Consider the following 27,787-nt stretch of genomic DNA (forward strand, 5'->3'; position numbering starts at 1 on the left):
TTGCAAGCGTTGAAGTAGGCTATGAGGGAGGGCTACCTTCCTTTTCTTTAGGGCTAACGCCTTCTCCTGGATTTTTGGGAGCTACTGCTTTGGCCTGCAATACAGGGTCCTTCTTCACTGTCTCTCTATTTTCTTCTTCTCTGACTTCCTTAAATAGGGCCAGGAAGGCGGGTGGGTCTTCCAACCTCTTCACGCGTAGGTTGAGGAATATGATGTCAGAAAAGAGAGGGTCCCTGGACATCTGGGTAATTTGGGCTTGGTTAACCCTCTCAGCTGGATACCCTTCTTCAGAGTTACTCTCATGAATAACTGCTGAAATCTCATCAGGAACTCAGGCCTTTTTTCTTCTTAAGATCTCTGAACCAGCAGTACAGGTCTTCACTACTCTATGGTTCCATATGTGCTGTCTAAGGCAACTAGGTAATGTACTTGGCACCAGAGTTGCTGGTTCTGCAGACCCTAGGGCCTTTTGCTATCCTCTTTCCCTCTCTTTTCTGCATTGCTACTCTGGGACCACCTCAGTGGCCTGGTCAATCCAACTTTCAAAAGCCTCATAATTCAAAAGCATGAGCAACTTCTCTGAAAATATCCTCAATCTCTTACAGTGGCTGCCATCCAGTAGGGTGAGCCATGCTTCTCCACAAGTTATCCTACAAGCTGGTCCCAGCTTGTCAGTCATGGATGAAAGAGGAACATTCCCTGGCTTCAAATCTTTCTGTGCTAGGAAAAACTAGCTTTGGCACTAAAATCTGTGGGTGCAGTGCTCACAGGTGCAACACTCACTACCTCCTAAATCACTGTCCCCAGGGTGGTGATCCTTCCAGTGCTATTACCTCCCTGGGTGGCAGCCTGCACTTCTGAGTGCTGTATCTGGGCAGTGTGGCTCCCTGCTTACAGCTCCTCAAGCCTTCTCAGCATGAGAACACTTAGTTTGTCCATCCGTAGGGTTACTAGGGATCAGGGCCATAGCAACAAAGAACGTGACCCCCTCCGAACATAGGTCCGGGACCCTTACAATGCAGAAACGATAAAAAACTAAACAACTAAATTAATAACATTTATCTGCCGATTGCCATTATGAACGCAAATACACATTCTTTGAATGGGTCCAACTAAAATTCAAAACTGACCGACAGACAACTGATGTAGCCAGTAGCATTATGATGTATCATAATGACTTCACGGTTTTGTCAGTAAAGCTGACATGGATTGTGCAATAGCGTCAATAAATGTCACTTACCTAGTTATACCTTACATTTTTTTTTGCCACTTTTAGAGGCCCCCTTCCTTGCGGGGCCCCCTCCGGTCGGAGGGTACAGAGGGCGCTCGCTACGCCTCTGCTGGGGATTCTTGTTATCATAACGAACTGGCTGTAGGCCGCTTCCTTTGCTCCAGTCAGAAAGCCAAGTGCTTCTCATCTTGCATTTCAGCTTTGCCCCTCTAGGTGGCACTGAACTGATTGCTAACAGTCTGAGTAATAGGTTGTGAACTGATTGTGTTTGATTGCTTCCATCCATAACTACTCTCTGAGGTGTGGCTTAAACCTCCTCCCTTTTCTCTCCCTGGGGCTTGATATCACTAATATTTGTAGCAACTTCTCCCATCTCATCATGCAGGTCGGGTCCTGGATTTTTTTTCTTGGTGCCTTGTGCCTCCACTGTCAGTGATGCTTCACCATGTCAGATATACAGGGATGCTGCCCTTGAGAAAGCAATAATAGTCAGGGATCCTAGAAAGCTGTTTGCTGCAGAAGAAATGGAATTTATGTTTTTACAGAGAATCTTTAGTTTTTACGTTTTGTGAAAAAATAAAAACATACATTAACTACATTTTTACTGAAAGTACCCGCATCCCTTATTCAGTGCGTGCATCCTCCCCCTCTTGTGGTTGATTTTTGAAGGCATTTTAAATTTACATAGCTAAATATACTCCAATAAACTGCTTCCGGCATATGGAGGTTATTCAGTGGCATATAGGGGTTCATGTATTAATGCATCTCAAATTTTACTTCAGTCTCCAGGCATGAGTAATTAAAGTTATAAACAGATGCCGAAAACTTTAAAAATCACCCCTAAAAGCCATGTCACTGAGTTTGACAAGGACAAATTTCACACTGATGGTCATGTGCTGTTCTGTACTGTATGCAGCAAGGCTGTAGATTATGTCTGAAGGCAGACAATTGTAGAACACATGGAAAGCACTAGATGCAAACTGAATGAAAAAAAATGAAAACAAGAGAAACGGGTTAAGGTTAATTAATAACTATTCAACATTTATAAATAAGCCATTTCCCCACATCCTATCAGTCTGAATTTCCTCCAACCCCAGCTCCCCCACAGCACACTCACAACATGGATGGTTCAGCCTGGGATGCGTGTCTCAGATTGGAATGTTGCAATGGTGTGGTGTTGGCTGACATAAACAAAAGTTACCTTACTTTATCTTCACCCCTGGATGGGGCAGAGTCTTCTTCTGCCTCCACCTCGGCTCCCTATTTGGAATCATCCTGGGGTTTTGGCTGGGTCTTGGTGGCCAGTGCCAGGCCTGATACCATGATCTCTCGCTCTCTCGCTCTGAATGCTAGTCACAGGGGTGCTGAAGTCACCTGATCCCTATAGCCAGAGTATTTGAGAAACATCAACCTCTTTGAGGAGGAGTAGGAGTTTATCAGGGCCTCCCCACCTGTGCTTTCTCTCTCCCAGCTTCCAAATTCTAAACGCTTTCTGTGTGTAAAATCAGGCTATCTCTTTGCCAGTTATCTTGCTGGAGCTGTGCAACCCTGGCTTGTCATTGGTCAAGTGGACTGCTCATCCATATCCCACCCTGTAGAAATGTCACTATTGCTCCAGCAGAGGATGTGGGGAGAATGGGTTAGTCTTTTGTGTCTCCCACCCCCAAGTGGGGGTTACACATGTTACAATCATGTGACCCCTTGTTAGCATCAGGGCAGCAGTTTGAACAGAAGAGTTATCCCCATTCCAATGAGTTCAGGGCACACTGAAATCACATAAAATAGTTAAAATTGTGATAGTAAAGGATCACAATACCTAGCACTCAAGAGAACATTGTTTAGTGAGAAACCAATCTCTTCTACCCTTTGCAATAGCATTCAGAGGTTACATGATTTTCAGCACATGTGCAGCAATTGTTACTTTCACCTATAAACCTTTCCCTGTGTTTCTAACCTATCCATGCAAGCACAACTGTTGTGTTGCACATATAGAAAGTTAAAAGAACCTTTTAATTCCATCTGCTCTGTGAGCTGAATTCCACTGAATAACTCCGAAGTCATTTCAATAAGGCACTTCCTTCCTGACAGCCATGTGGAATTATCAGACTCCAGAAATGCAGAGCTTGATCCTGCAAACGTTTATTGAAGGGAGTACTCCTTTGTCTTGTGAGTAGTCCCACTGAGGTCAAAAGGAAGGAGTTTGAAGTCAGTGGGATCACTTACACAATTAGAGTGATGTGCATGAATATGGATTTGCCAAATTAGTCACACATCCATGTGTATATTGCCCAGGAATAGACTTTACAAAAATGTTTTGTGTCAGATGCCCAGCTGCTATAAATAAGGATAGTGCCATTGAAATCAATGATTGATCAACTAAAAAAAATCATTGGAGCTATGCTGCTAGGTAGTTGACCCACATGTGTACACATTTGGAAGCAATTCTGGAATTTTAGTGAAATGCATTTGTTCATATTTTGATTAAGAAACATGCCAAGTCCACATTCAAACTTCTAAGCCCCATTTGCAGGCATTCAGAGCTGGTATTCCAATTTGAGTCCATTAGGGTAATTGGATCAAGCCATGAATTTTGGTTTAGCACTGGGATCTGAATTTCCCCCAGAGTTCAGTATATAGTGTTATAGTCTGTGCCAATTTGCAGTTATGACAGCAATTGCAAATGCTGACACGACTGGAAAATTAGGTTACTCACTTGCTCTATTTTTGTCTTTCTTTTCATTTAGCACCTTACATTGAAAGGGTTGATGGAGATACAAAGTCCCACTGGAAAAAGTGGAACCTACTGAGCTGAAATGGGATAAAAGTTCACGAGGCATAAGTAGGCCAAAGGGATTTAGTGGTGGAGAGTAAGCAGTACAGTCTTGTGTGGAAGAAAGTGAGAGCATTGGAACAAGGATAGATCTGCCAGTATTAAATTAAATTAATTAAATTAAATTACTGCCTGAAAATTATGAATGGTTTGTGCACACACTTTACAAATGTGCTAGATGAGCTTTGTCATTTCTGAATGAAAGAGTGGAAACACTTAGGCCAGGTCTACACAACAATTTTAGGTCGAATTTAGCAGCGTTACCTTGATTTAAGCCTGAACCTGTCCACACGATGAAGACCTTTTTTTCCATTTAAAGGCTCTTTAAATTTATTCTTTACTCCACCTCTGATGAGGGGATTAGCACTGAAATCAGCCTTATCAGGTTGAATTTGGGGTAGTGTGGATGCAATTCGATGGTGTTGGCCTCCGGGAGCTATCCCAGAGTGCTACATTGTGACCGCTCTGGACAGCGCTCTCAACTCAGATGGACTGGCCAGGTAGACAGGAAAAGCCCCATGAACTTTTGAATCTCATTTCCTGTTTGGCCAGCGTGGCAAGGTGCAGGTGAGTGCAGATCTCATCAGCAGAGGTGACCATGATGGAGTCCCAGGATCCCAAAAGAGCGCCACCATGGACCGAAGGGGAGGTACAGGATCTGATCGCCGTATGGGGAGATGAATCTGCTAGCTGAACTCCAGTCCAGTAAATGAAATGCCAAAACATTAGAAAAAGTCTCAAAGGGGATGAAGGACAGAGGCCATAATAGGGGCGCAAAGCAGTGCTGCATGAAAATTAAGGTGCTAAGGCAAGCCTACCAAAAAACCAGACAGGCAAACGGCCGCTCCGGATCAGAGCACCAAACATGCCGCTTCTGTGATGAGCTGCATGCCATGCTAGGGGGTGCAGCCACCGCTACCCAAGCCTGTGCTTTGACTCCATCAATGGAGAATCACTCAACACGGAAGCAGGTTTGGGGGATGAGGAAGATGATGATGAAGAGACTGAAGATCGCTCACAGCAAGGAAGTGGAGAAACCGGTTTCCCCAACAGCCAAGATATGTTTTTCACCCTGGACCTGGAGCCAGTAACCCCCGAACCCACCCGAGGCATGTTCCTGGACCCTGAAGGCAGAGAAGGGACCTCTGGTGAGTGTACCTTTGGAAATATTACACATGGTTTAAAAGCATGCATGTTTAATGATTAATTTGCCCAGGCATTCACGGCCAGTACAGCTACTGGAAAAGTCTGTTAATGTGTATGGGGATGGAGTGGAAATCCTCCAGGGACATATCCACAAAACTCTCCTGGATGTACTCCCAAAGCCTTTGCAAAAGGTTTCTGGGGAGGGTGGCCTTATTCCGTCCATGATGGTAGGACACTTTACCCTGCCAGGCCAGTAGCACGTAGTCGGGAATCATTGCATACCAAAGCATAGCAGTGTATGGTGCCGGTGTTCGCTGGCATTAAAACAACATCCGTTCTTTATCTCGCTGTGTTATCCTCAGGAGAGTGATATCATTCATGGTTGAAATAGGCTGCTTTTATTAAGGGACATTCAGAGGTGCCCGTTCCTGCTTGGCTGTGGCTGAACAGAAATGTTCCCTGCTGTCAGCCTTGCAGTGGGGGGAGGAGTGATCTCTCACACCAAACCGGCAGGCTCTCAACACAAGAGGCAAAATGCGACCTTGTAACGAAAGCACATGTGCTGTGTAATGTGAACAGCAAGGTTTAACGTGAAAGAGTGTACCCATTGTTCTCTACAATGTGTGTTTTTAACTACCACTCTCCCTTTTCCTCCATCAGCTGCAAATGTTTCTCCTTCACAGAGGCTAGTGAAGATTAGAAAGTGAAAAAATTGCACTCGGGATGAAATGTTCTCTGAGCTCCTGCTGTCCTTCCACACTGACAGAGCACTGCAGAATGCATGGAGGCAGACAATGTCAGAATGCAGGAAAGCACAATATGAACGCAAGGAGAGGTGATGGGCTGAAGAGAGTAAGTGGTGGGCTGAAGATGATAGGTGGCATCAGCTTGCTAACAGAAGGCAAGAGTCGATGCTCAGGCTGCTGGAAGATCAAACTCATGTGTTCCAGTGTACAATTGAGCTGCAGGAAAGGCAGAAGGAGCACAGACCGCTGCTACAGCCCCTGTGTAAGCAACTGCCCTTCTCCCCAAGTTCCATTGCCTCCTCACCCAGACACCCAAGAACGCGGTGGCGGGGTCTCCGGCCATCCAGCCACTCCACCCCCAGAGGATTACCCAAGCAACAGAAGGCTGGCCTTCAATAAGTTTTAAAGTTTTTAAGTTTTAAAGTGCAGTGTGATGTTTTCCTTCCCTCCTACCCCACCCCACCCGGTGCTTCCCTCCTCCCCCACCCTTCTCAGGCTACCTTGGCAGTTACACCCTTGTTTCTGTGATGAATTAATAAAGAATGCATGAATATGAAGCAACAGTGACTTTATTGCCTCTGCAAGCGGTGATCGAAGTGGGGAGAGGAGGGTGGCTAGCTTACAGGGAAGTAGAGTGAACCAAAGCCGGGGGGGGCACTTTCATCAAGGAGAAACAAACAGAATTTTCACACCATAGCCTGGCCAGTCATGAAACTGGTTTTCAAAGCTTCTCTGTTCCACACCGGGCCCTCCTGTACTCTTCCAACCTCCCTGGTGTCTGGCTGCGCATAATCAGTGGCCAGGCGATTTGCGTCAACCTCCCACAACACCATAAATGTCTCCCCCTTACTTTCACAGATATTGTGGAGCGCACAGCAAGCAGTAACAATGGGAATACTGGTTTCGCTGAGGTCTATCTGAGTCAGTAAACTGTGCCACTGAGCTTTTAAACATCCAAAGGCACATTCTACCACCATTCTGCACTTGCTCAGCCTATAGTTGAACAGCTCCTGACTGCTGTCCAGGCTGCCTGTGTATGTCTTCATGAGCCATGGCATTAAGGGGAAGTCTGGGTCCCCAGGGATAACTATAGGCATTTCGACATCCTCAGTGGTTATTTTCTGGTTTGGGAAGAAAGTCCCTTCCTGCAGCTTTTGAAACAGACTAGAGTTCCTGAAGCCACGAGCATCATATACCTTTCCCGGCCATCTCACGTTGATGTTGGTGAAACATCCCTTGTGATCCACCAGTGCTTGCAGCACCATTGAAAAGTACCCCTTCCGGTTTATGTACTCGCTGGCTTGGTGCTCTGGTGCCAAGATAGGGATATGGGTTCTGTCTATCGCCCCACCACAGTTAGGGAATTCCATTTCAGCAAAGCCATCCACTGTGACCTGCACATTTCCCAGAGTCACTACCCTTGATATCAGCAGCTCTTTGATTGCGTTGGCTATTTGGATCACAGCAGCCCCCATAGGAGAGTTGCCCACTCCAAATTGATGCGCAACTGACCAGTAGCTGTCTGGCATTGCAAGCTTCCACGGGGCTATCGCCACTCACTTCTCAACTGTGAGGGCTGCTCTCATCTTGGTATTCTGACACTTCAGGGCAGGGGAAATCAAGTCACAAAGTTCCATGAAAGTGCCCTTACACATGCAAAAGTTTCGCAGCCACTGAGAATCATCCCAGACCTGCAACACTATGCAGTCCCACCAGTCTGTGCTTGTTTCCTGGGCCCAGAATTGGCGTTCCACAGCATGAACCTGCCCCATTAACACCATTATGTGCGCACTGCTGTGGTCTGTACTTTGTGAGAAGTCTATGTCCATTTCTCTGTCCTCATCACTCTTGTCACCGCGCTGCCGTCGCCTCCTTGCCTGGCTTTGCTTTGGCAGGTTCTGGTTCTGCATATACTCCAGGATAATGTGTGTGGTGTTTACAGTGCTCATAATTGCCACAGTGATCTGAGCGGGCTCCATGATCCCAGTGCTATGGCATCTGGGCTGAAAAAAGCCATGAAATGATAATCTGCTCTGACGGAGGGAGGGGCAACTGACGACATGGCTTACAAGGATTAAAATCCACAAAGGGGGTGGCTTTGCATCAAAGAGAAACACAAATGACTGCTACACAGAACGGCCCCCTCAAGGATTGAACTCAAACCCCTGCGTTTAGCAGACTGTTGATTTCACGGAGGGAGGGAGGGAGGAAGGGAGGGAGGAAGCAAATGAATACAAAACAAATTGGGTCTATTTCTTGTTTTGATCCACTCCATCTATCTTTCACATCTTTAGGCTGGCAGCAGACGGTGCAGTTTGGCTGCTAGCCATCATCATCTCCTGGGTGCTTGGCAGAAGATGGGAATGACCTGGCTGAGTGACTCCCATGTCCGCCCAGGCACCCCCTGACTGACCTCACCAAGATCAGTTAAAAGAACACCCAGGAGTACGATGACAATGGCTACCAGTCGTAATGCACCGTCTGCCGCCAAAAGGCAATGAACTGCTGCTGTGTAGCAATGCAGTCCCATGTGTGCCAGCACCCAGGAGACATATGATGACAGTCAGCTGTGTGGACTCCATGCTTGCCGTGGTATGGCATCTGCTCAGGTAACCCAGGAAAAAAGGCTCAAAACGATTGTCTGCCGTTGCTTTAACGGAGGGAGGGAGGGAATGGGGGCCTGATGACATGTACCCAGAATCACCCGTGACACTGCTTTTGCCCCATTGGGCACTGGGATCTCAACCCAGAATTCCAATGGGCGGCGGAGACTGCAGGAACTGTGGGATAGCTACCCACAGTGCAATGCTCAGGAAGTCGACGCTAGCCTCGGTACTGTGGACACAATATGTTGACTTAATGCACTTAGAGCACTTTTTGTGGGGACGCACACACAATTGACTGTATAAAAATGATTTCTAAAGAACCGACTTCTATAAATTCTACCTAATTTCATAGTGTAGACATACCCTAGGATCTGCTGTTACAACCTTTTAATAAGTCACTGTTGAAATGGAGAACTCTAGAAGCATTTGAGTCGCATCCCAAGGGTTGCACTGATCAATTTTCAATTAACTAGATCAATTTTATTGCAGTCTATTCAGTTAAACTTTTCTAATGCAAACTAGGCCTGTGTTTGTGTGTTTGGATTAGAACTGGGCAATTTTTTTCAGCAAATAATAAATTCACCAAAACATTTCATTCCTGTCATTCCAAAATGAAACATTTAGACTTTTTGTTTCAGAACAATGCTTCATTTAGAAAAGGGGGAGAAAGGGAAAATTATTTTGGTCAAACTAAGTGTTTTGTTTCACCCAAAACTATTTTTCCCTTTTCTTTTCATTCTGGTAAAAAAAAAAACAGTTTTGGTTTGACCCTCAAACTGAAAATTCAATCATTCACTCATCTCTTTAGTGTCTCTCCCCAGAACCTTTCCCCAGGCTCTGCCTTCTCTCCCTATGAGCCAAAACACCAAGTGGTTGGCCATAAACAGACAACCTGAGCAGCCAGCTAAGGGACTCTTCCCTTCTCCCCTGGCCTGAGAGAACTGCAGGACCCAGAAACTAAACCATGGGAAAGGAGATGACCCTACTATTGGAACTAGCTCCCTGCTAGGGAGAGAAATCTAGAGTAAGGAGGTACATGGATACTGTGGGTTGTGTGAAGTTGGCGGAGGTGGCATAGCCACTGCTACTGCCAGTCACTCCTGCATCTCAGCATAATGTCTTATCCCTGTGGCTTTGATTCATTACACAAAGATGCCCATGGCAATGCCAACCCTTCCCATTTCAATTGCCATCAACGGTTCCCCACAACCAGTGCTGCAATCAACCCCACCATACAAGCTGCTCTTCTCTCTAACCACCAATGAGACATCCAACCTCCTTCCACACTGCCAACTGGTGCCTGGCACTCAGAAAGCATACAGCAGTGAAGAAATTAATTTCAAATGGCCTTGATTGCTTACTATCTTTTACCAGCAGTTGCTTTTATGTACTCTACTTCTCATCAGCAAACAAAAATAATCAAAGATGTTTTTAGCAAGGCAAATATTTCCCATGGCTAGACCTGACCCTGCTGCAGGGAATGCCAAACATACCTGGGTGTTGTCAAAGGTATAGAGTGTTAGGAGAAGGACGTTGTGTACTCTTCGATTTCCTTACAAAAAAGCAGTTTCATTTACTGGAATGAGACGGGGAGGGTTGACTTTTTAAATTAAACTGCAGTGTGGCCAAGGTCTGCATGAGGTGAGGCAGTCAACAGCAAATATTTTCCAAAAAACAACATCCAGACCAGTAAATAGTGAGATATCAGGTTCAGTGTGCAATCCCTAGAGTTGTGCAAGGACAGTGATAACACAGGAATACCTTTTATCAATATAAATCTCTTTTCATTGCCTCTGTTAGCAAGTCTAACATATTCTTGCTTGATTATGGAGCTAGGGAGAAATCCACTGGATTTCTTAAGGTTTCTTGTACTCTGCATTCTGTTACGTCATCTGTTAGATTAGCTGGCAGTGTGTCACATTACTTCATTGTGTTTTGGGCAAGTAAAGGTAGGTGCTGGTAGGTAATTATTAAAATTTGAGCAAACTAAAGCCTTCACTTTCTGGTTTGGATACAGTGGGTCAGAAGGAATTCAGACAGTTATTCTACAAGCAGGTGTGACTGGCTGATTTCTGGGTCTTGCTGCTTCCCAGTGACCTCAGCACGAGAAAGGTGATGATGAAGATGATGATGATGACTCTGGAGATAAATTCTCCCTAATAGCTGAATTTGTGGTTTCCCCTTTAGAATCTCAGGCTTCTGGGATAACGGCTGTTTGTTGTGACTCTTGTGTCTATGGGACTGCTTCTGGGATTTCCAGGGCCCAAGGCTAGAAGCAGAATCAGGGCTACTGTGGTCCTGTCCCACAGAGTCAACAATCCCATACCAATCTCTTTGCTCCACTCCCTCTTGCCTCAGAGCATTCAACCCTTCACCTGTCCCAACTCCCTGGGTGTTTCCTTCTCCTACTATTTGCCTCTGTCCCCTCACCCAGCATATTGTCCCCATTCGCTGTTCCCCCTTCTCTCCGGCCCCTCTTACCAACTTCTGTTCTCTCCTCTTCCTTTGTTTTTGTCCACCCTTGTCCCTGTATCAATGTAATCGTTCCATGGCAGCAGTGGGCTGGTCAGGGCTCCTGGTGCTGTGTGAGTGCAGACAGGAGGCATTCTGCACCAGCACTCACCCCCTGCCCCCATTGTCTCTTCAAAGTAACTGCAGCACCCGAGCCTGCCAATGAGGTAATGCCAGTCTCAGCTCCCCTTCCTCATCTTAAAGCCCAGGTCTGGGACACTGGCCTCCATTTCCTGTCCCCTTGCCCTTGGTGTTACTGGTAAGTGGGTGTCTATATGTTGGTGGGTGTCTGTATGTTGATGAATTGTAGTCAGAGTACTTGGTTGTGTCACGGTGAGCACACATTGTTCCATAGGTGGCTTATTGGTGATGCAACAAAAAGAGCTATTGAACTTCACCTACTGAAATATGAGATCCTGCCTGCTACTCATTTTCAAAGCTAATCATGAATAGTCATTCTAGAAAGTCTGTCTCTCTTTCACCCAACTTTCCTTATAACTGGCAGTGAGAAATGCCTCTTTATGTTGAATTTATTCCACTTCTATTTTTTTAAAGAATAGGGAGCACCACATAGAATAAGCAGATGTCTCTTTTTTCTCAACTATTTCTTACTGTATCTTGGATAAGTGGAGAGTATCACTGCATCACTTGGGACCAAATTCTGTTCTGACACACTCTGGTATAACTCTCTTAAAGAGTCGATGTCAAATTCTGTCACCCTTACTCAAGCCGAGTAGTACTTTACTCCATGAGAAATCCCCATTGAAATCACTGGAACTACTCATGGAGTAGGGTATTACTCAACATGAGTAAGTGTGGTAGAGCTATCTTTTTGCTATTTCTAGAAAAGTTATTCTTTGCCTGTTAGCACTTGGAGGGAAAACAGAAAAAGTCAATGCAAGAAGCAGCCATTTGTGCTTCTTACCTAAACCATCAGCAGGGGTGTTGGGACAGAAAATCTTCAGGACTTTTCTCAGGTGCCGCACAGGGAGAGATGGGACCAGCTGGAGAGTCCCACCACCATTTTGCAAAGCTAGGCAGGCACTTCAGCTCTGTGTATGGAAGTGAGAGGAACAAAGCAGCAGCCGAGAACCGAATAAGAGGGTACGTATGTGTGGGATGCCAGGGCAGGCAAGCTACAAAACATCTGAAGGAGTCTTAAGCACTGGCAGATGAGCAGGCAAATAGCAAAGGGAGGGAGTAGGTGAGGGAGGATTTTTGGAGGGGCAGCATCGGGATTTATTTGGAGAGATGAATAACTTGTTACTTTGAAATTGTCTTCACTGTTACCTTATGGCATCATCAGCTGTTTTTGAAACAATGGGTTGCAATGAGTTTTTCCTTCAGTGCTCACTCTTCTTGTTTCTCTTAATTTCTCACTGTTTCCTTGTTTGGAGATGAAGGGAGGAGAGCAGGGAAGCCAGTGAAGATCTGAGAGGAACGCTTTTTGATGAAAGATTAGCAAATTATCACGCCTGAATCGTGTCTATTCCCAACTCCCAACAAAATGTGCCCTAATGGTTAGAGCAGGAAGAAACAAGGCTGTGATTTCCTAGATCACATTGTTAGCTCTGGGGGTCAGTAGTCTATTAGCTAGTGCCAAGGAGCTCAGTTCTCCACAAGTAGGTCCTGTTTCTAACTCTGGAAGGATTGTGCATTAGTCTTTGGGGAAAGGAAATATGGGAGTCAGGCTAAGGGTTGGATAATTTTTTGTGAAGCTTAAAAAGAAAGAGCACTAAATCCCAGTCCCACTGAAGTTAATGGCAAAAGTTCCATTGCCCTGAATTCTCTTTTCCCTTATGCAAAGTTTATACTAACTAGATCTTCTTTGGCTTAACTGGCATTACTCCTGATTTTACACTGACTGGCAGATGTGAGAGATCACTGGCTATCAGTATTTGGCCCAACGACCTAAAAGTTAAAGTAAAATGGTATTCATGGCAGTTTGCTTTTTATTTCAGCTCTATACAAAATAATTTAATTCCCGGACCTCATTGCCTCAAATTAGAGACTCATTAATCAAGCTCAATTAATTAGTACCTTTTGCAGAGAATTAACCACACAATGACTTCTGTTATTGTCATCGCTTTGATACGTGCCCCCTGGAGTCACGATGCATGGAATCCAAGAGTACTTCAGGGATGATAATGAGACCGAGACATACCTTATTTACATGTTGTGATACATGAAGATGCGGAGAAGAATAGCTCCCTTTGATGGACAGCCAGCCAGCCAGCTGTAAAATCCCTCTTGGTCTGTTCTCTGCTGGCTTTACCTGTAAAGGGTTAACAAGCCCACAGGTAAAATAAAAGGAGTGGGCAGCTGACCAAAAGAGCTATGGGAAGGTAGAATTTTTAAAATTGGGAAAGAAACTTGTCCTTTGTCCGTTGTTCTCTGGGCTGCAGGGACATGGAGCAGTAATGCTGTAACCAGCTTTAAAACAGGTATTATTATGGATTATCATTTCATACCTTGAGCCTACTTATCTAGAGCCTCAGATATGTAAGTAAAATTAGGGAATGTCTAAAAAGATGTGATTAGGGTTATTTCTTTTATTTCTTACTGGCTTGTGGACTCCTCTGTGCTAACCCCAGTTGCTTTTGTTTGCTTGTAACTTTTACGCTGAACCCTCAAGAAAGCTATTGTGGGTGCTTGATTTTTGGAATTGCTCTTCTAAAATCTAGCAAAAGCCTAAATTCCAGAGGTATTTCCTTTCTTTTTGTTTTTAATAAAATTTACCTTTTTTAAGAACAGGATTGAATTTTTGGTGCCCTAAGAGGTTTGTGCATGTTGTTTGATTAGCTGGTTGCAACAGCTCATTTCCTTTGTTTTCTCTCTCAGCTGTTCCCTGGGAGGGGGTAGGGGGGTGAAAGGGCTTGAGGATACCCCACAGGGAGGAATTCCCAAGTGCTCCTTCCTGGGTCCAAGGTTTTTTTTTTTGCATTTGGGTGGTGGCCACGTTTACCAAGCCAAGGTCAGAGAAAAGCTGTAACCTTGGGAGTTTAATACAAACCTGGAGTGGCAAGTATTAATTTTTAGAATCCTTGCGGGCCCCCACCTTCCTCACTCAGAGTGACAGAGTGGGGATTCAGCCCTAACATGGTGGCAGAGCAGTGAGATCATTTTGAACCAGAAGCACAGACCTTAGGATTTTAAAAGGACACATTTTTCTATTTGGCTGTGCATGAGGTTGAGGTCAGACACTAAAACCTTAGAAAAACCAGTCTTCCCAAAGCGGCAGCCATGGAGAAGACAGACCCGCTGAAACCCAGACATCCAGCTCCATGATGGAAATTAGGAGAGTGGATGGTGGAAAGGGGACTTCCCAGGAGGGAAGGGTCAGCCCTCCCCCAACCAAGATCCAGGTGCCAAGCTGGAGGGATGCCCTTAACCCAGACCACGTTCTGACTACAGAAGATAGGGATTTCTTCCTGCAGATGTTGCACTTGGAACGGAGGACTAAAGAGAGGTGGAAGTGGAGGAGAAGAGACAGGTGAAGTGCTTGGAGGCAAAAGTGGAAAGAAAGGCGAAGCGTTTGGAGCTGGAAGTGGAAATGCAGGGGAAGCGCTTGGAGGTGGAGTTAGAGATGAAGCACTTAGAGCTGGAAAAGGCTAAGCTGGATCAACCAGGTAACCCTAACAATTCTTGTCCAGGTATCGCTCCCCATTCTAAGAAACTCCCCACATACAAGGTTGGCGATGATACAGAGGCCTTCTTAGAAAATTTCAAAAGGGCCTGCCTTGGGTACAACACCCCTATAGACCAGTATATGGTGGAGCTGAGGCCGCAACTCAGTGGCCCTTAGCAGAGGTGGCAGCTGAAATGCTAAAGAACACATGAACGAGTACAACCATTTTAAACAAAAGGCCAGAATTAGAATGGGGCTAACACTCGAGCAGGCCCGTCGGTAGTTCAGAGCCCTAAGGTGGAAACTAGATGTGGCATTTTCCTGACGCGCCTACCACATTATAAAAAATTGGGATGCCTCGATATCAGGAGTAAATGTTAGATCCCTGGAAGATCAGTCTTTCCTAATGCAAATGGAGCAGTTCTTAGAGGGTGTTCCTGAGGAAATAGAAAGGTGCATCCTAGATGGGAAGCCCAAAACTGTAACTGAGGAGACCAAATGGGTGGAGGTGGTGGAGAAGAAGAAAGCTAGTAGCAGTTGAAGCGAATATCAGAGGGGGCAACCCGAGACAATACTCCACCATCAGGGTCAGCCCAAAGCCTCACCTTGCAAGGAGCAGCCCTCCACACAGCCAGGGAGACCCCAGAAGCCCTCTCGTCCCACCACCCCACTCTCCAACCACCCACCTCATGCCAGCACACAGCTAGACAATGCTTTAAATGTAATGAGTTGGGGCATGTGATAGTCAGCTGCCCCAAGAGCACCTGCCGACTACAGCTCATCACCCTGGAGTCCCACCAAGAGCCTTCAGGCTCAGATGTCTCTCAAATACCCCCAGAGTGAAGGGGAACTGTGAGTATGGGCAGGAGGAAGATTACTACATGGAGAGACACTGGAGCACAGGTGTGAGTTATCCACAAACCCCTGGTGGACCCCAAATTCATCGACCCAGAGGCCCAAGTGATGGTGCAACCCTTTAAGGCAACTCTTTTAACTTGTCTACAGCCAAGTTGCCTGCCTGGCACAAGGGCTGGTCAAGGATATGGACTTTTGCAATCTATGACTATTATCCCATTCCCATGTTGCTGGGAGACTTATCCAACCAAGTAAGGCTAACAAAAAGGATGGGGATGGTCACCCACAGTCAGCCTAAACACCTAACTCCATTCCTGAGCCTCCTACAGAAACCCAGCCAGAGGTGGTGGAATGAGACTCCAGGCCAGAGTCTATGGCATCAGCTGTAGATCCAGTTTCTGGAAGCCAGCCAGAACCAGCCCAAGGATTGGAACTGGCGAAAGAGTCAGCACCAGAGCCCGTGCTTGCAACCCCACCAGAGTCCACAACCTAGTGAGGAACTAATGTCTCCAGTATCAAGGGAACAGTTCCAGGCAGAGCAGGAAGCAGATGAGAGACTCAAGGGATCTTGGACGGCGGCATGGAGCTACCCACTGCCTCTTGGCTCTTCTAACAGGTCCAGGTTTGGTACAGAAAGAGTACTCTTATACAAGGACACTCTTTCTGGTAGGTACAAGGAACATTGGTATCCTCAGAGACAGTTGGTAGTTCCAACTAAGTATAGGAAAAAGCTCTTGAGCTTAGCCCATGATCAGTCTAGTGGCCATGCTGAGGTGAACAGGACCAAGGACTGTTTGGGGAAGTCATTCCACTCGGAGGGAATGGGCAAGGACATTTCTACTTATGTCCAGTCTTGTGAGGTGTACCAGAGGGTGGGAAAACCCCAAGACCAAGTCAAGGCCACTCCTCATCATTGAGGTTCCATTTCAGCATGTAACTGTGGATATGCTGGGTCTTTTCTCTAAGAAGACACCCAGAGGAAAGCTGAACATACTGACTTTCATGGATTTTGCAACCTGATGGCCAGAAGCAGTAGCTCTAAGCAACACCAGGGCTAAAAGCGTGAGCAAGGCATTGACAGACATTTTTGCCAGTGTAGGTTGGCTGTCAGACATCCTTATGGATTCGGGCACTAACTTCCTGGTAGGGACCATGAAACATCTTTGAGATGCTCATGGGGTGAATCACCATCAAACAAATGGCCTAGTGGAGAAGTTTAATGGGACTTTGGGGGCCATGATAAGTAAATTTGTGAATGAGCACTCCAGTGATTGGGAACTAGTGTTCCAGCAGTTGTTCTTTGCCTACAGGGCTGTACCACATCCCAGTTTGGGATTTTCACCCTTTTAACTCGTTTATGGCCACAAAGTTAAGGGGCCATTACAGTTGGTGAAACAGCAATAGGAGGGGGTTACATCTTCTCCAGGAACTAACATTTTGGACTTTGTAACCAAACTACAAAACACCCTCAAAGACTCTCTAGCCCTTGCTCGAGAAAACCTACAGGATGCTCAACAAGAGCAGAAGGCCTGGTATGATAGACATGTCCGAGAGCATACGTTCAGAGTAGGTGACCAAGTCATTGTCCTGAAAGCGCTCCAGGCCAGTAAGATGGAAGTGTCATGGGAGGGGCCGTTTATGTTCCGAGAGCACCTGGGAACTGTTAATTACCTCATAGAGGTCCCAGATCCTACCCTAAAACCTAAAGTATTTCATGTTAATTCTCTGCAGCCCTTTTATTCCTGAGAAATCAAGGTTCTCCAGTTTACAGCCCAGGAGATAGATGATGCTGAGTGGCCTGAAGGAGTCTACTATGACGGAAAAAGCAATGGTGATGTGGAAGAGGTGAGCCTTTCCATGACACTTGGGCATAAGCAGCAACAGAAAATCCAGGAGCTTTGCAGCAGCTTCACATCAATGTTTTCAGTCATCCCAGGATGGACAGAACGGGCATACTACTCCATTGACACAAGTGATACTTGCCCAATTAGATCCCAACCCTATCGGATGGCCCTTCAAGCGAAAACCACAATAGAAAGGGAGATCAAGGACATGTTACAGATAGGTGTAATCTACCACCCTGAGAGTGCATGGGCCTCTTCAGTGGTTCTGGTTCCCAAACAAGATGGAGAAATCCGCTTTTGTGTGGACTAGTGTAAGGTAAATGCCATAACTAGCCCATAAAACTATCCAACGCTACACACAGATGAGCAATTGGAGAAACTGGGACATGACCAGTTCATCACCTTAGACTTAACTAAGGGGTACTGGCAAGTGCTGCTAGATAACCCCGCCAAGGAAAGGTCAACCTTCATCACCCATGTAGGGTTGTATGAACTTAATGTGCTCCCTTTTGGACTGTGAAATGCACCCTCCACCTTCCAGAGACTGGTAGATAACCTTCTGGCTGGATCTGGGGAATTTGAAATCGCCTACCTTGACGATGTGGCTATATTCTCAGATTCATGGGCAGAACACCTGGAACACCTCCTAGCTGTCTTCCAGTGCATAAGAGAGGCAGGATTAACTGTTATGGCCAAAAAGTGTCAAATAGGCCTAAACAGGGTAACGTACCTTGGACACCAGGTGGTTCAAGGAACTATCAACCCCCTACAGGCTAAGGTCAATGCTATCCAAAATTGGCCTGTCCTTAAGTCAAAGAAGCAGGTCCAATCCTTCTTGGTCTTGGCTGGATATTACAGATGATTTGTACGCTACAGCCAAATTGCCACCCTACTGACAGACCTGACTAGGAAAAAACAGCCAATTACCATTCAGTGGACTGAGAAGTGTCAAAAAGCCTTTAGCCAGCTTAAGGTGGTCCTTACATCTGACCCTGTACTGAGAGCCCTAAAGTTTGATCGACCATTTATCATAACCACAGATGCGTCTGAGCATGGTGTAGGAGCAGTTTTAATGCAGGAAGGACCAGATCAACAAGTCCATCCTGTTGTGTTTCTCAGCTCAAAACTTTCTGAGAGGGAAAGCCACTGGTCAGTTTCAGAAAAAGAATGTTATGCCATTGTGTATGCTCTGGAGAAGCTATGCCCATATATTTGGGGACTGAGGTTCCACCAGCAGACTGACCATGCTGCACTGAAGTGGTTTCACACAGTCAAAGAGACTAACAAAAAACTTCTTCAGTGGAGAAGAAGCTCTCCAAGGCCACGTCCAGACTAGGGTATTAAAATCGATTTTAGATACGCAACTTCAGCTACGTGAATAACGTAGCTGAAGTCGAATTTCTAAAATCAAGGTACTCACCCGTCCAGACGGCGCGGCATCGATGTCTGCGGCTCTCCGTGTTGATTCCGGAACTCCGTTAGGGTTGATGGAGTTCCGGAATCGACGTAAGCGCGCTCGGGGATTGATACATCGCGTCCAGACTAGACGCGATATATCGATCCCCGAGCAATCGATTTTAACCCACCGATGCCGCGGGTTAGTCTGGACGTGGGCCAAGACTTTGATTTTGAAATACAACACATTTCAGGAGCCACTAACAAAGTGGCTGATGCACTCTCCTGGGAAGATTTCCCAGAATCAGCTGGGTGAAAATTTCCCTGTATTCTAAGTCATTGTAGTCATTGAAAAAATTACTGTTTAGTTCTTCATATAATTATTAGTGAAATTAGAGATGCATGTATCTTATTAACTCTGTTTCCTAAACCTCCAGGAAGAAATCCCAGCTGGTGTGGATCCGACACTAACCAGACTGACCAGCACTGTCTGTGATTTGGAGAGTATGTGATAAATAAAGAGGGGGGGATAGTTCCCTTTGATGGACACCCAGCCAGCCAGTTAGCTGTAAAATCCCTCTTGGTAGCTGTTCTTTACTTGCTTTACCTGTAAGGTTAAAAAGTCCCCCAGGCAAAGACAAAAAAAGGAGGCACCTGACCAAAAGATCCAATGGAAAAACGAGAACTTTTTGAAATGAGGAAAGAAACTTTCCCTTTGTGTGTTGGTCTATGGGCTGGAGGGACAGAGCAGCCATGCTATAAGCAGCTTTAAGTCAGGTATGATCATAAATCATACCTAGAACTATTTATCTGAACTCCAAATGAGTAAGTAGATCAGAATATTTAGCTAAATGCAATCAGGTTTATTTCTTTTATTTTCAAGGCTTGTGGATCTCCTCTGTGCTAACCCCTGATGCTTTTGTTTGCTTGTAACCTTTAAGCTAAACCGCTAAGAAAGCTTAATTGGGTGCTTAATTTTTGGAATTGTTTCTTTTAAGACCTAGCAAAAAGCTTGAGTTCCAGATGTATTTTTACCCTTTTTGTTTTTAATAAAATTTCCTTTTTTTCCAAACAAGATTGGATTTTTGGTGTCCTAAAAGGTTTGCACGTGCTGTTGGATTAGCTGATAGCCACCGCTAATTTCCTTTGTTTTCTTTCTCAGCTCTTCCCCAGAGTGAGGGTGAAAGGGCTTGAGGGTACCCCACAGGGAGGAATTCCCAAGTGCTCCTTCATGGGTTCAAAGGGGGTTCAATTTGGGTGGTGGCAACATTTACCAAGCCAAGGTCAGAGAAAAGCTGTAACCTTGGGAGTGTAATACAAGCCTAGAATGACCAGTATTATTTTTTTAAATCCTTGTGGGCCCCACTTCTGCACTCACAGTGACAGAGTGGGGATTCAGCCTTAACACCTGGGGTTTGTAAAGCGATTCAATAATATTGTTACTTTCATAATGAACCTTACAAAGAAAAAGCCTGTTTTAGACAAACATGATTTTGATAAACCATTTCTGTTATACGCTGACATTTCTAGTTTTGGGTTAGAAGATCTAGTAATACAGAACCAAGAATGGAAGTTCCTGTGATGCGTTCAGCAATGTCTAGGATAACCCTTCCTGCATTGATTTTGCATTAGTGGTGTGACGTTAACTGATTAAACTAGAACCAGGTAGATCATTGTTGCTACCACTGTTATATAATTGCAACAAATCTTGTACAAAATGTGGCAGATAAGATGTCTGTAGAAAAGTTATGATTTGCTGAATACGATTATGCTATTTGAATGCATCTATCATTTTTGTACATGAACTTAGTAGTATTAAACTATATGCCTGTATTTCTAAGGTGTTTGCTTCTGGTCAGCACCAACAAGGAGTTTAGACAGCACATTTTAAAGGAATTATTCAAATAGAATTAAAGAACACTTAACTCACAATGGAAGATGTGTGTCTATTCTTAATGCAGTGTTTCTCAAACTGGGGTTGCCACTTGTGTAGGGAAAGCCCCTGGCAGGCTGGGCCAGTTTGTTTATCTATCAAACCGGCCCAGCTGGTTCAGCTGATCATGACTCCCACTGGCCACAGTTTGCCACTGCAGGCCAATGGGAGCTGCTGGAAGCAGCGGCCAATATGTCACTCGGCCCACACCGCTTCCAGCAGTCCTCTTTGGCCTGAAGCAGTTAACCGCGGCCAGTGGGAGCCGCAATCGGCTGGATCTGAGGACAGGACAGGTAAACAAACCGGCCTGGCCCACCAGGGGCTATCCCTGCACAAGCGGTGACCCTAGTTTGAGAAACACTGTCTTAATGGAATTTCCTGCCATGACTAAGAGAAGTCATGCATGGACATGTGACTTGCTCATGTGACTCCAAACTCCCTCTTTTACCTTAATCTTCCACTAGTTGTGCTGAGGGCTTTGTTTGAAACAATGGGTTTCCCTCCACATGACAGAAGCTTTAAAAGGCTCTGGAAACTTCTCCATTTTACCTCTTTCCTGCTCAAACCTCTGGACTATGGATTTATACTAATGGGAGCATTGTAACCATTGGACTGAGGACCTTCCAATGATTTGGAAGCAACCAGAGACTTGACTTAAGACAGCAGTTTATTCCATCACTGCTATAAGCCTGAACCAAGAACTTTGCAATTATTGTATGTATTTGATTCCTTTAACCAGGGCCACCCGGGGAGGGGGGCAATTCGCCCCAGACCCCAGGTTCTGCAGGAGCCCCCAAGAGAACGGCTGAGGCTCCTGCCCTGGCCCGACCCCACCTCTGCCTCCACCCCTCTCCAGGAGCCTCAGCGCATTCAGGAGCGTCCCTGAACAGCTGCAGCATATCTCCAACAGGGCTTGAGCTCCTCCCCACTCAGAGCCATGTGGTAAGGGAGCAGGGCTGCGAACTCCAAGCCAAGTGGAGGGAGCTTAGGCCCCACTGGAGCTTCCAGCCCCACTCCCTTACCACGCAACTCTGAGCGGGGAGGAGTTCAGGCCTCGCCGGAGCCACGCTGCACTGCTGTTCAGGGATGCTCCTGGATGCGACGCGCTGAGGCTCCAGGTGAGGGGGGAGCTGGCGGTAAGAGGCTTGGGCCGGGGCCGCGGGGCGTGGATAAGAGGCAGGGAATCCCGGCAACAGTAGGGGACAGGGAAGGGGCAGAGGTGGTGGGGGTGGTCAGGGGACAGGAAATGAGGGGGTTGGAGCGTGGGCATTCTAGGGGTCTGTCAGGGCTCAGCGGGGGGGTGGATAGGGGTTGGGGCAGGGCAGTTAGGGGACAGGGAGCAGGGGTGGGGTCCCAGAGAGGTGGTGGTGAGGGGTGTCTGGGGGATGGTGAGAGGATAAGGGAGCAGGATGGGTCAGGGATTCTGAGGGGGGTGGGCATTTGGGGGCAGGAAGTGGGTGGAGGGTCAGATCAGGGGTAGGGCCAGGCTGTTTGGGAGGCACAGCCTTCCCTATCGTAAAGCTCATTCAGCAGTTTGAGGCTTGCAGAAGAGCCAAGCTGTTAGCTTTTCCATTAGGGCTACCATCCCTTTCACTTCTCAAATGCCATATTATAGTCTATATTTAATTTCAGTGCCAAAGGGAGATTCATGTCAGGGGAGGGTAACTTCATTTAAAATTAGCCACTGGGGGAGGGATCACATGAGAAGAACAATATCGTATACCACCTACCTCCTTCCCAACCCTACCAAGAGAGACGCCCCTCCCCTGCATTCCCTGAGGCTTCAAAGGGGTTAATTCAGTAGTTCTCAAACTTTTATACTGGTGACCCCTTTCATATAGTAAACCTCTGAGTGTGACCCTTTTTTATATATTTAACACTATTATAAATGCTGGAGGCAAAGTGGGGTTTGAGGTGGAGGCTGACAGCTCTTGACCCCCATTAATAACCTTGTGACCTCCAAAGGGTCCCAACCCCCAGTTTGAGAACCCCTGGGTTAATTTAATTTTAGCACCCTGTGTCCATTCACATGCATATGCTATTTTGAGCATTTCAGTTTTCACAACATAGGCTCATCCCAGATTCTGGAACAAGCTCAAATGCTCAGTTCATGGAGTATGTACATAAGCTATACTAAAGACAAACCCACAGTAATTGTCTCCAGTTTGTGCGGGACCCCATGGAGCCAGTTTCTAGGAAAAAGATAAATGCATGGAGGTGAAGTCCATTAATGGCTGTTAGACAGAATTGGTAAGGAATGATGTCCCTAGCCTCTGTTTGTCAGAGGGTGGAGATGGATGGCAGGAGAGAGATCATTTGATCATTACCTGTTAGGTTTACTCCCTCTGAGGCACTTGGCGTTGGCCATTGTCTGTAGACAGGATACTTGGCTGGATGGACCTTTGGTTTTAGCCAGTATGGCTGTTCTTATGTTCTAATCTAAATGAACCCAAAGTTATGGATACAGATATGAGTCAAGGAAGCCAGCAGAGTATCAGAAACCTGGAAAAATCTCTGATTGGATGGGCTCAGACGTTTGGTCACAAGCTGAGGTGGTTCAAAGTTTTGGATTTTTTTTAAGTAGAATTTTTTTATTGTTTCTTTAAACAATCAAACACAGCAAGCAGCAAATATTTGGCCACACATATCTGAAACCCCAAACCATATTCAGGTTTTAGCAGACTAATTTGAGCTTTTCAATTAAAAAAACCACCACAAATTTTGAAGGAAAGCAGACATTGTCGGTGATTTTTCTCTGCTTTTTAAAACCCCCTAGTTTTCTATCCAAAAAAAGTTTTGACGGAAAATATTTGTCCAACCCTTTTAATGAGCTTTAGTGCCTTTTAGCACTAGCTGATGCTAAGAACCAGTGATACCTTGTAAAGAAGTTCTCAAAACTAGGTTTGTGCTGAGATGCGGAAGGTTTATTTTTCCCAGGGCCGCCCGTGAGGGGGAGCAAGTGGGGCAATTTGCCCTGAGCCCCGCAGGGGCCCCCACGAGAATATAGTATTGCAATTTTTTTTATGGAAGAGGCCCCTGAAATTGCTTTGCTCCAAGCCCCCTGAATCCTCTGGACAGCCCTGCCTTTAACCAGTTTTAACTCTTTTCTTTCTTTCTTTCTTGTAAATGAGCATAGCTTAGAAACAAGAGCTCATGTTACTTAATCTGTAGCATATAAATACGGGGTCAAACTCACAGTAAATTTTTCCTGTGAATGATTTTTCTAGAAAACCAGGCATTGCAAAGTAAGTGATTGGATGGTATTGTTGCTCTCTTTTAAGTCTGTTCTTTAATTATAAAGTTGTGCATAGTTTGTAAGAGGCATTCAGCCCACTCTCTAGAAGTACTATAAATAGTTATGCTGTAAGTACACTGTACGCAGTATTTACTTGTATTACAATATCACTTAAGAGTCCCCAGCTGAGATTTGAAAACTATCGTATTAGGCACTGTACATAAAACATGGTAAGAGAAAAACTCTGCCCTGAAGAACTTACAAACTAAATAGATGAGAGAGAAAGAAAGAAAGACGGGAGTAGTATCTCCATTTGAGAGATGGGCAATGGAGGCACAAGGGATTATAGACTAGAGTCACTAAATTTTCAAAGGAGCATAGCTCCCATTTAAGCACCATATTTTCAAAACAGTGCACTGAGTGCGGAGTTATTTTGAATATTAAGCTGCAAGTGTCACAATGAGAGTGTTTAAGCTCTTGAAGATCTTGACCCAATTTTGGATGCTGGGCACTTCAAAATCTGGTTCCAAAGTCTTTTGAAAATATGGCTTTAAATGCTGAGAAACATTTTAGGAATTCCAGCTACACTCACATACTAATATTTCCATTTAGAAGTGAATCCAAACCAAACTTCTGAACACTTTTCAGATATTTGCATTTTATATTTAAATTGTAGCAATAGAACCTAGTTATAAAGTTTGGATCTGGATCAGGATCTGAACTTTTCCCAAAATTCATTGTTTTGATGATCTAATCTTCGTCCATCTCTAATTATGACATCACAAACTCTTAACACCTACAAATTCTATTGTTTACTTGCCTTAATTTTATCTCTCCTTTTTCCTGAATTAAACACATTGCATTGCAATGATTAAGAGAGATACCAGGTCTTCCAGGAAAGGATGGATCCCCTGGACCAAAAGGAGCCAGAGGTGCAGAAGGACCAAAGGGAGACTGTGGAGGCAGAGGTAAGCAGTGCCCCTCTTTTGAGGGGGGGATAAAGAAGAAGCCCAACAGGGCAGACAGAGAGGCCCTTATGGATGTTTGAATGGTTTTCATTTCATAAATGTTCCAGTAAGGCTTTGCTGCTTCTTTCTGAGTGAGGGAGAAATATTCAGAGGTGAGCACTGGGGAAATCAGACAGTCTGGTTTTCAAGGGAGAGAAGTGAGTGAGCCTCCAGGGTTACCAGAAGCTGGTCTGATGAACTCAAACATCCTATAGGAGCGAAACACTGCAGTGATGGGTACCTGATCCCTGGGTTCATGGGATGAAGGATGTGCTTCTAATTTTAATGAAATTGAAAAGCTAGCATTGCTGCAGGTGCTATTGAGAACAGGTAGTTTCATTTTCAGTGGACTTGTGGCCTCAACACCTCAGTTTTAAACTTGTATCTTCTTGAGCAACCAAGAAATCAAAAACAGTATCTTTGGTGTTACACTTGTGATTCATTACTAGTTCTGGAGGTGACTTCTCTGGCTTTTTTAAACTTTTAGAAAACCTTCTGTATTTTAATGTGACACAATTAGAACAATACTATTATTTTCTCCTTCATAATGTGAGCTTTTAAAAACTGAAATAAGTGTTTTGCAAGAACAACTGAAGGCCCTGAAAGCTACTGTCAGCAAAATACTAAAAAGTAAGACAAATTAAATGCTGTTCATTCCAGTCAGTGAGAGATAAGCCCTAACTGAGAAATGTGGATGCAGATCTACATGCGTACTTCTTCAGAGTTAAAAAGGATTCATATCTGGCATCTGATCTGGGCTTTTGGCACTTAATTCATACCTCAAACTTCTATGTACTTGTTGGATGTTTTAATAAGTATTTCAATTCTACAGTATGGGCAGTGCAGGTCTAACCCTCTCACATGTATAGTTAGCCTTGGCAGGTCTCTAGTTGGGTGTAATTAGGAAAATACATCTGGGAATAGCTGAGGGATCAGGTGCTGAAAACATCCCATCCAAATAATACTTAAGATGAAATAGTGTGGCTTGCGTAGGGTCCACTTTGTGTCTGAAATGATTTTTGATTTGTCCTGTGACCAAAAAGAATAGTGGGAGACAACCACTCTCTGACATCAACAGCACATGTGGCCTCATTCTGCCCCTTGATTTCCCATTTACTTCCTCTGGTACAGGAACAGGCCCCTGATTCTTACCTGTAAAGAGAGGTGCAAATGCTAATTGAGATAATAGAATGATGTGCCATATCACTGTGCCATATCAAGACCAATGGGCCTGGCCTCATAAAAAGTACTGCGGTAATGTTCCCAAACACTGCACCTTACAATAGTGACATGGCAATATATGAGGCTAGCAGTGGTTAATTGTATTCAAACTCTGGTACTGTGTTCAATCCCCGTCTGTTCTCTAGGACAGTAAAAACATGCTATGCCTTCATTGCTAACTGAAATAACAATAATAAAGCATAAGACTCAACCTAAGATTTCTTCTGGTTGTTATAGGGTCTTCCTGAGACCTCTTGCCTCTGTCCATAGTTTTCTCTGCACCAGTAAAATATTCTTCCCCTTTTAAACTTCTGGGTAGTGTGCATAAGTCTCAGCTGGTCTGACAGAATGAATCAACAAAAATAACTGTCTTTTCTTCCAGGGTCCTAGAACCTGTTTCTCTAATGTAAAGAAAAGTGTGTGAAAAAAGTAATTTAGATGTACTGTACTTCTGTGTTTTTTCTAGCTTGTTTTTTCATAAATGGCAGTAGTGCCGGTGAAAAACCATTTCAAGCCAATGGCTCTGAAGGTGACTTTGAGATCTCAAAAGCCACATGTTCCCAAGCTGATGGCCTGATTGCTTCTCCAAGGAATTCTGCAGAGAACAGCACCATACAACAAATAGCAGTTCATCATAACAAAAAAGCATTTATCGGAATAAACAATATACAAACAGAAGGTTCATTTAAGTATCTAAGTGATGAAGCAATAGGATACTCAAACTGGGCTGCAGGAGAACCAAATAATGTTGGTGGAATTGAAGACTGTGTAGAAGTATATCCAGATGGCAGATGTAATGACAAATCCTGTAATGATAAACGGTTAATAATCTGTGAATTTTAATCTCCCTTGTGGTTTAAAATTAAAATCAGTTAGTGCAAGTTGGCTTGCAGCTTTAATACTTATATAACCTTGTTGATTTACAATAGCTTCACATTTTGATTAGTGTGCTGCATCAGTGATGTAAAGATATAGATATGCTGAATCGTGCTGAAATTTCTATTATGATAAATTGAATTGCAATAAAACCATCATGCAACCTTGAACTGTGTTCATAGGTGGTTAAAACAGGAGATACTACAAGTGCTGCGAGACTTGAACAAAAGTGACTATCATGAGGAACTGACAGAAATACAGATCAGGGTTGTGTCTCATGAAAAATGCCAAAAGATGACCATTCTGCTCCACATAGTTCCAGCAGAGAATGCCTTAGCTTTATAAGTATATACTTGTCTTAAAGTGAAATGTAAGAGAATGGAAATGCTGGATTTTCATTAATCTCTGTTTAAAACCATTTACAGGTCTACAGGCTGCTTATTTACAGCCTTGTTCTCAGGTTCTTGAAATGGGCGGAGAGATTCCGGAAGTTTTTGGTCATGTGTCCCTTGATAGCCCACTGGAGTTTGGGCACATTGTGGATTTAAGTCTCATTATTCAGCACTCACAAATGCCATGGCACTTTACAGACAGACAAAACCCCACCCCAAAGATTTTACAATCTAAATAAAGACAAGACAGAGAAGACAAAATTGGAGGAGATGATAAGGGAAATGGGAGAGAGGAGAAAGGCCAGTGATACAAGATAACAAACACACTGCT

At 44.8% G+C, this 27,787-nt stretch overlaps 2 protein-coding genes and 1 long non-coding RNA gene across 5 annotated transcripts in view; 2 read left to right on the forward strand and 1 right to left on the reverse strand.

Annotated features, from left to right (window-relative positions):
- Nucleotides 1-27,787, reverse strand: part of LOC127054470 (uncharacterized) — an 82,588-nt gene that overhangs the window by 36,303 nt on the left and 18,498 nt on the right. The window lies entirely within an intron of this gene.
- The window catches only part of LOC127054460 (pulmonary surfactant-associated protein D-like), a 66,743-nt gene that overhangs the window by 17,372 nt on the left and 21,584 nt on the right, over nucleotides 1-27,787 (forward strand). The gene's annotated exons all lie outside the window — the stretch shown is intronic.
- On the forward strand, nucleotides 10,605-27,134 carry LOC127054467 (pulmonary surfactant-associated protein D-like). The gene is made up of 4 exons (XM_050960683.1): nucleotides 10,605-10,671; nucleotides 24,837-24,928; nucleotides 25,522-25,597; nucleotides 26,655-27,134. The coding sequence occupies exons 2-4, from the start codon at nucleotides 24,863-24,865 to the stop codon at nucleotides 27,029-27,031; spliced, it is 519 nt and encodes a 172-aa protein (XP_050816640.1). The 5' UTR covers nucleotides 10,605-10,671; nucleotides 24,837-24,862; the 3' UTR covers nucleotides 27,032-27,134.

This window comes from Gopherus flavomarginatus, chromosome 6 (assembly GCF_025201925.1).
Source record: "Gopherus flavomarginatus isolate rGopFla2 chromosome 6, rGopFla2.mat.asm, whole genome shotgun sequence".
Classification (NCBI taxonomy): domain Eukaryota; kingdom Metazoa; phylum Chordata; order Testudines; family Testudinidae; genus Gopherus; species Gopherus flavomarginatus.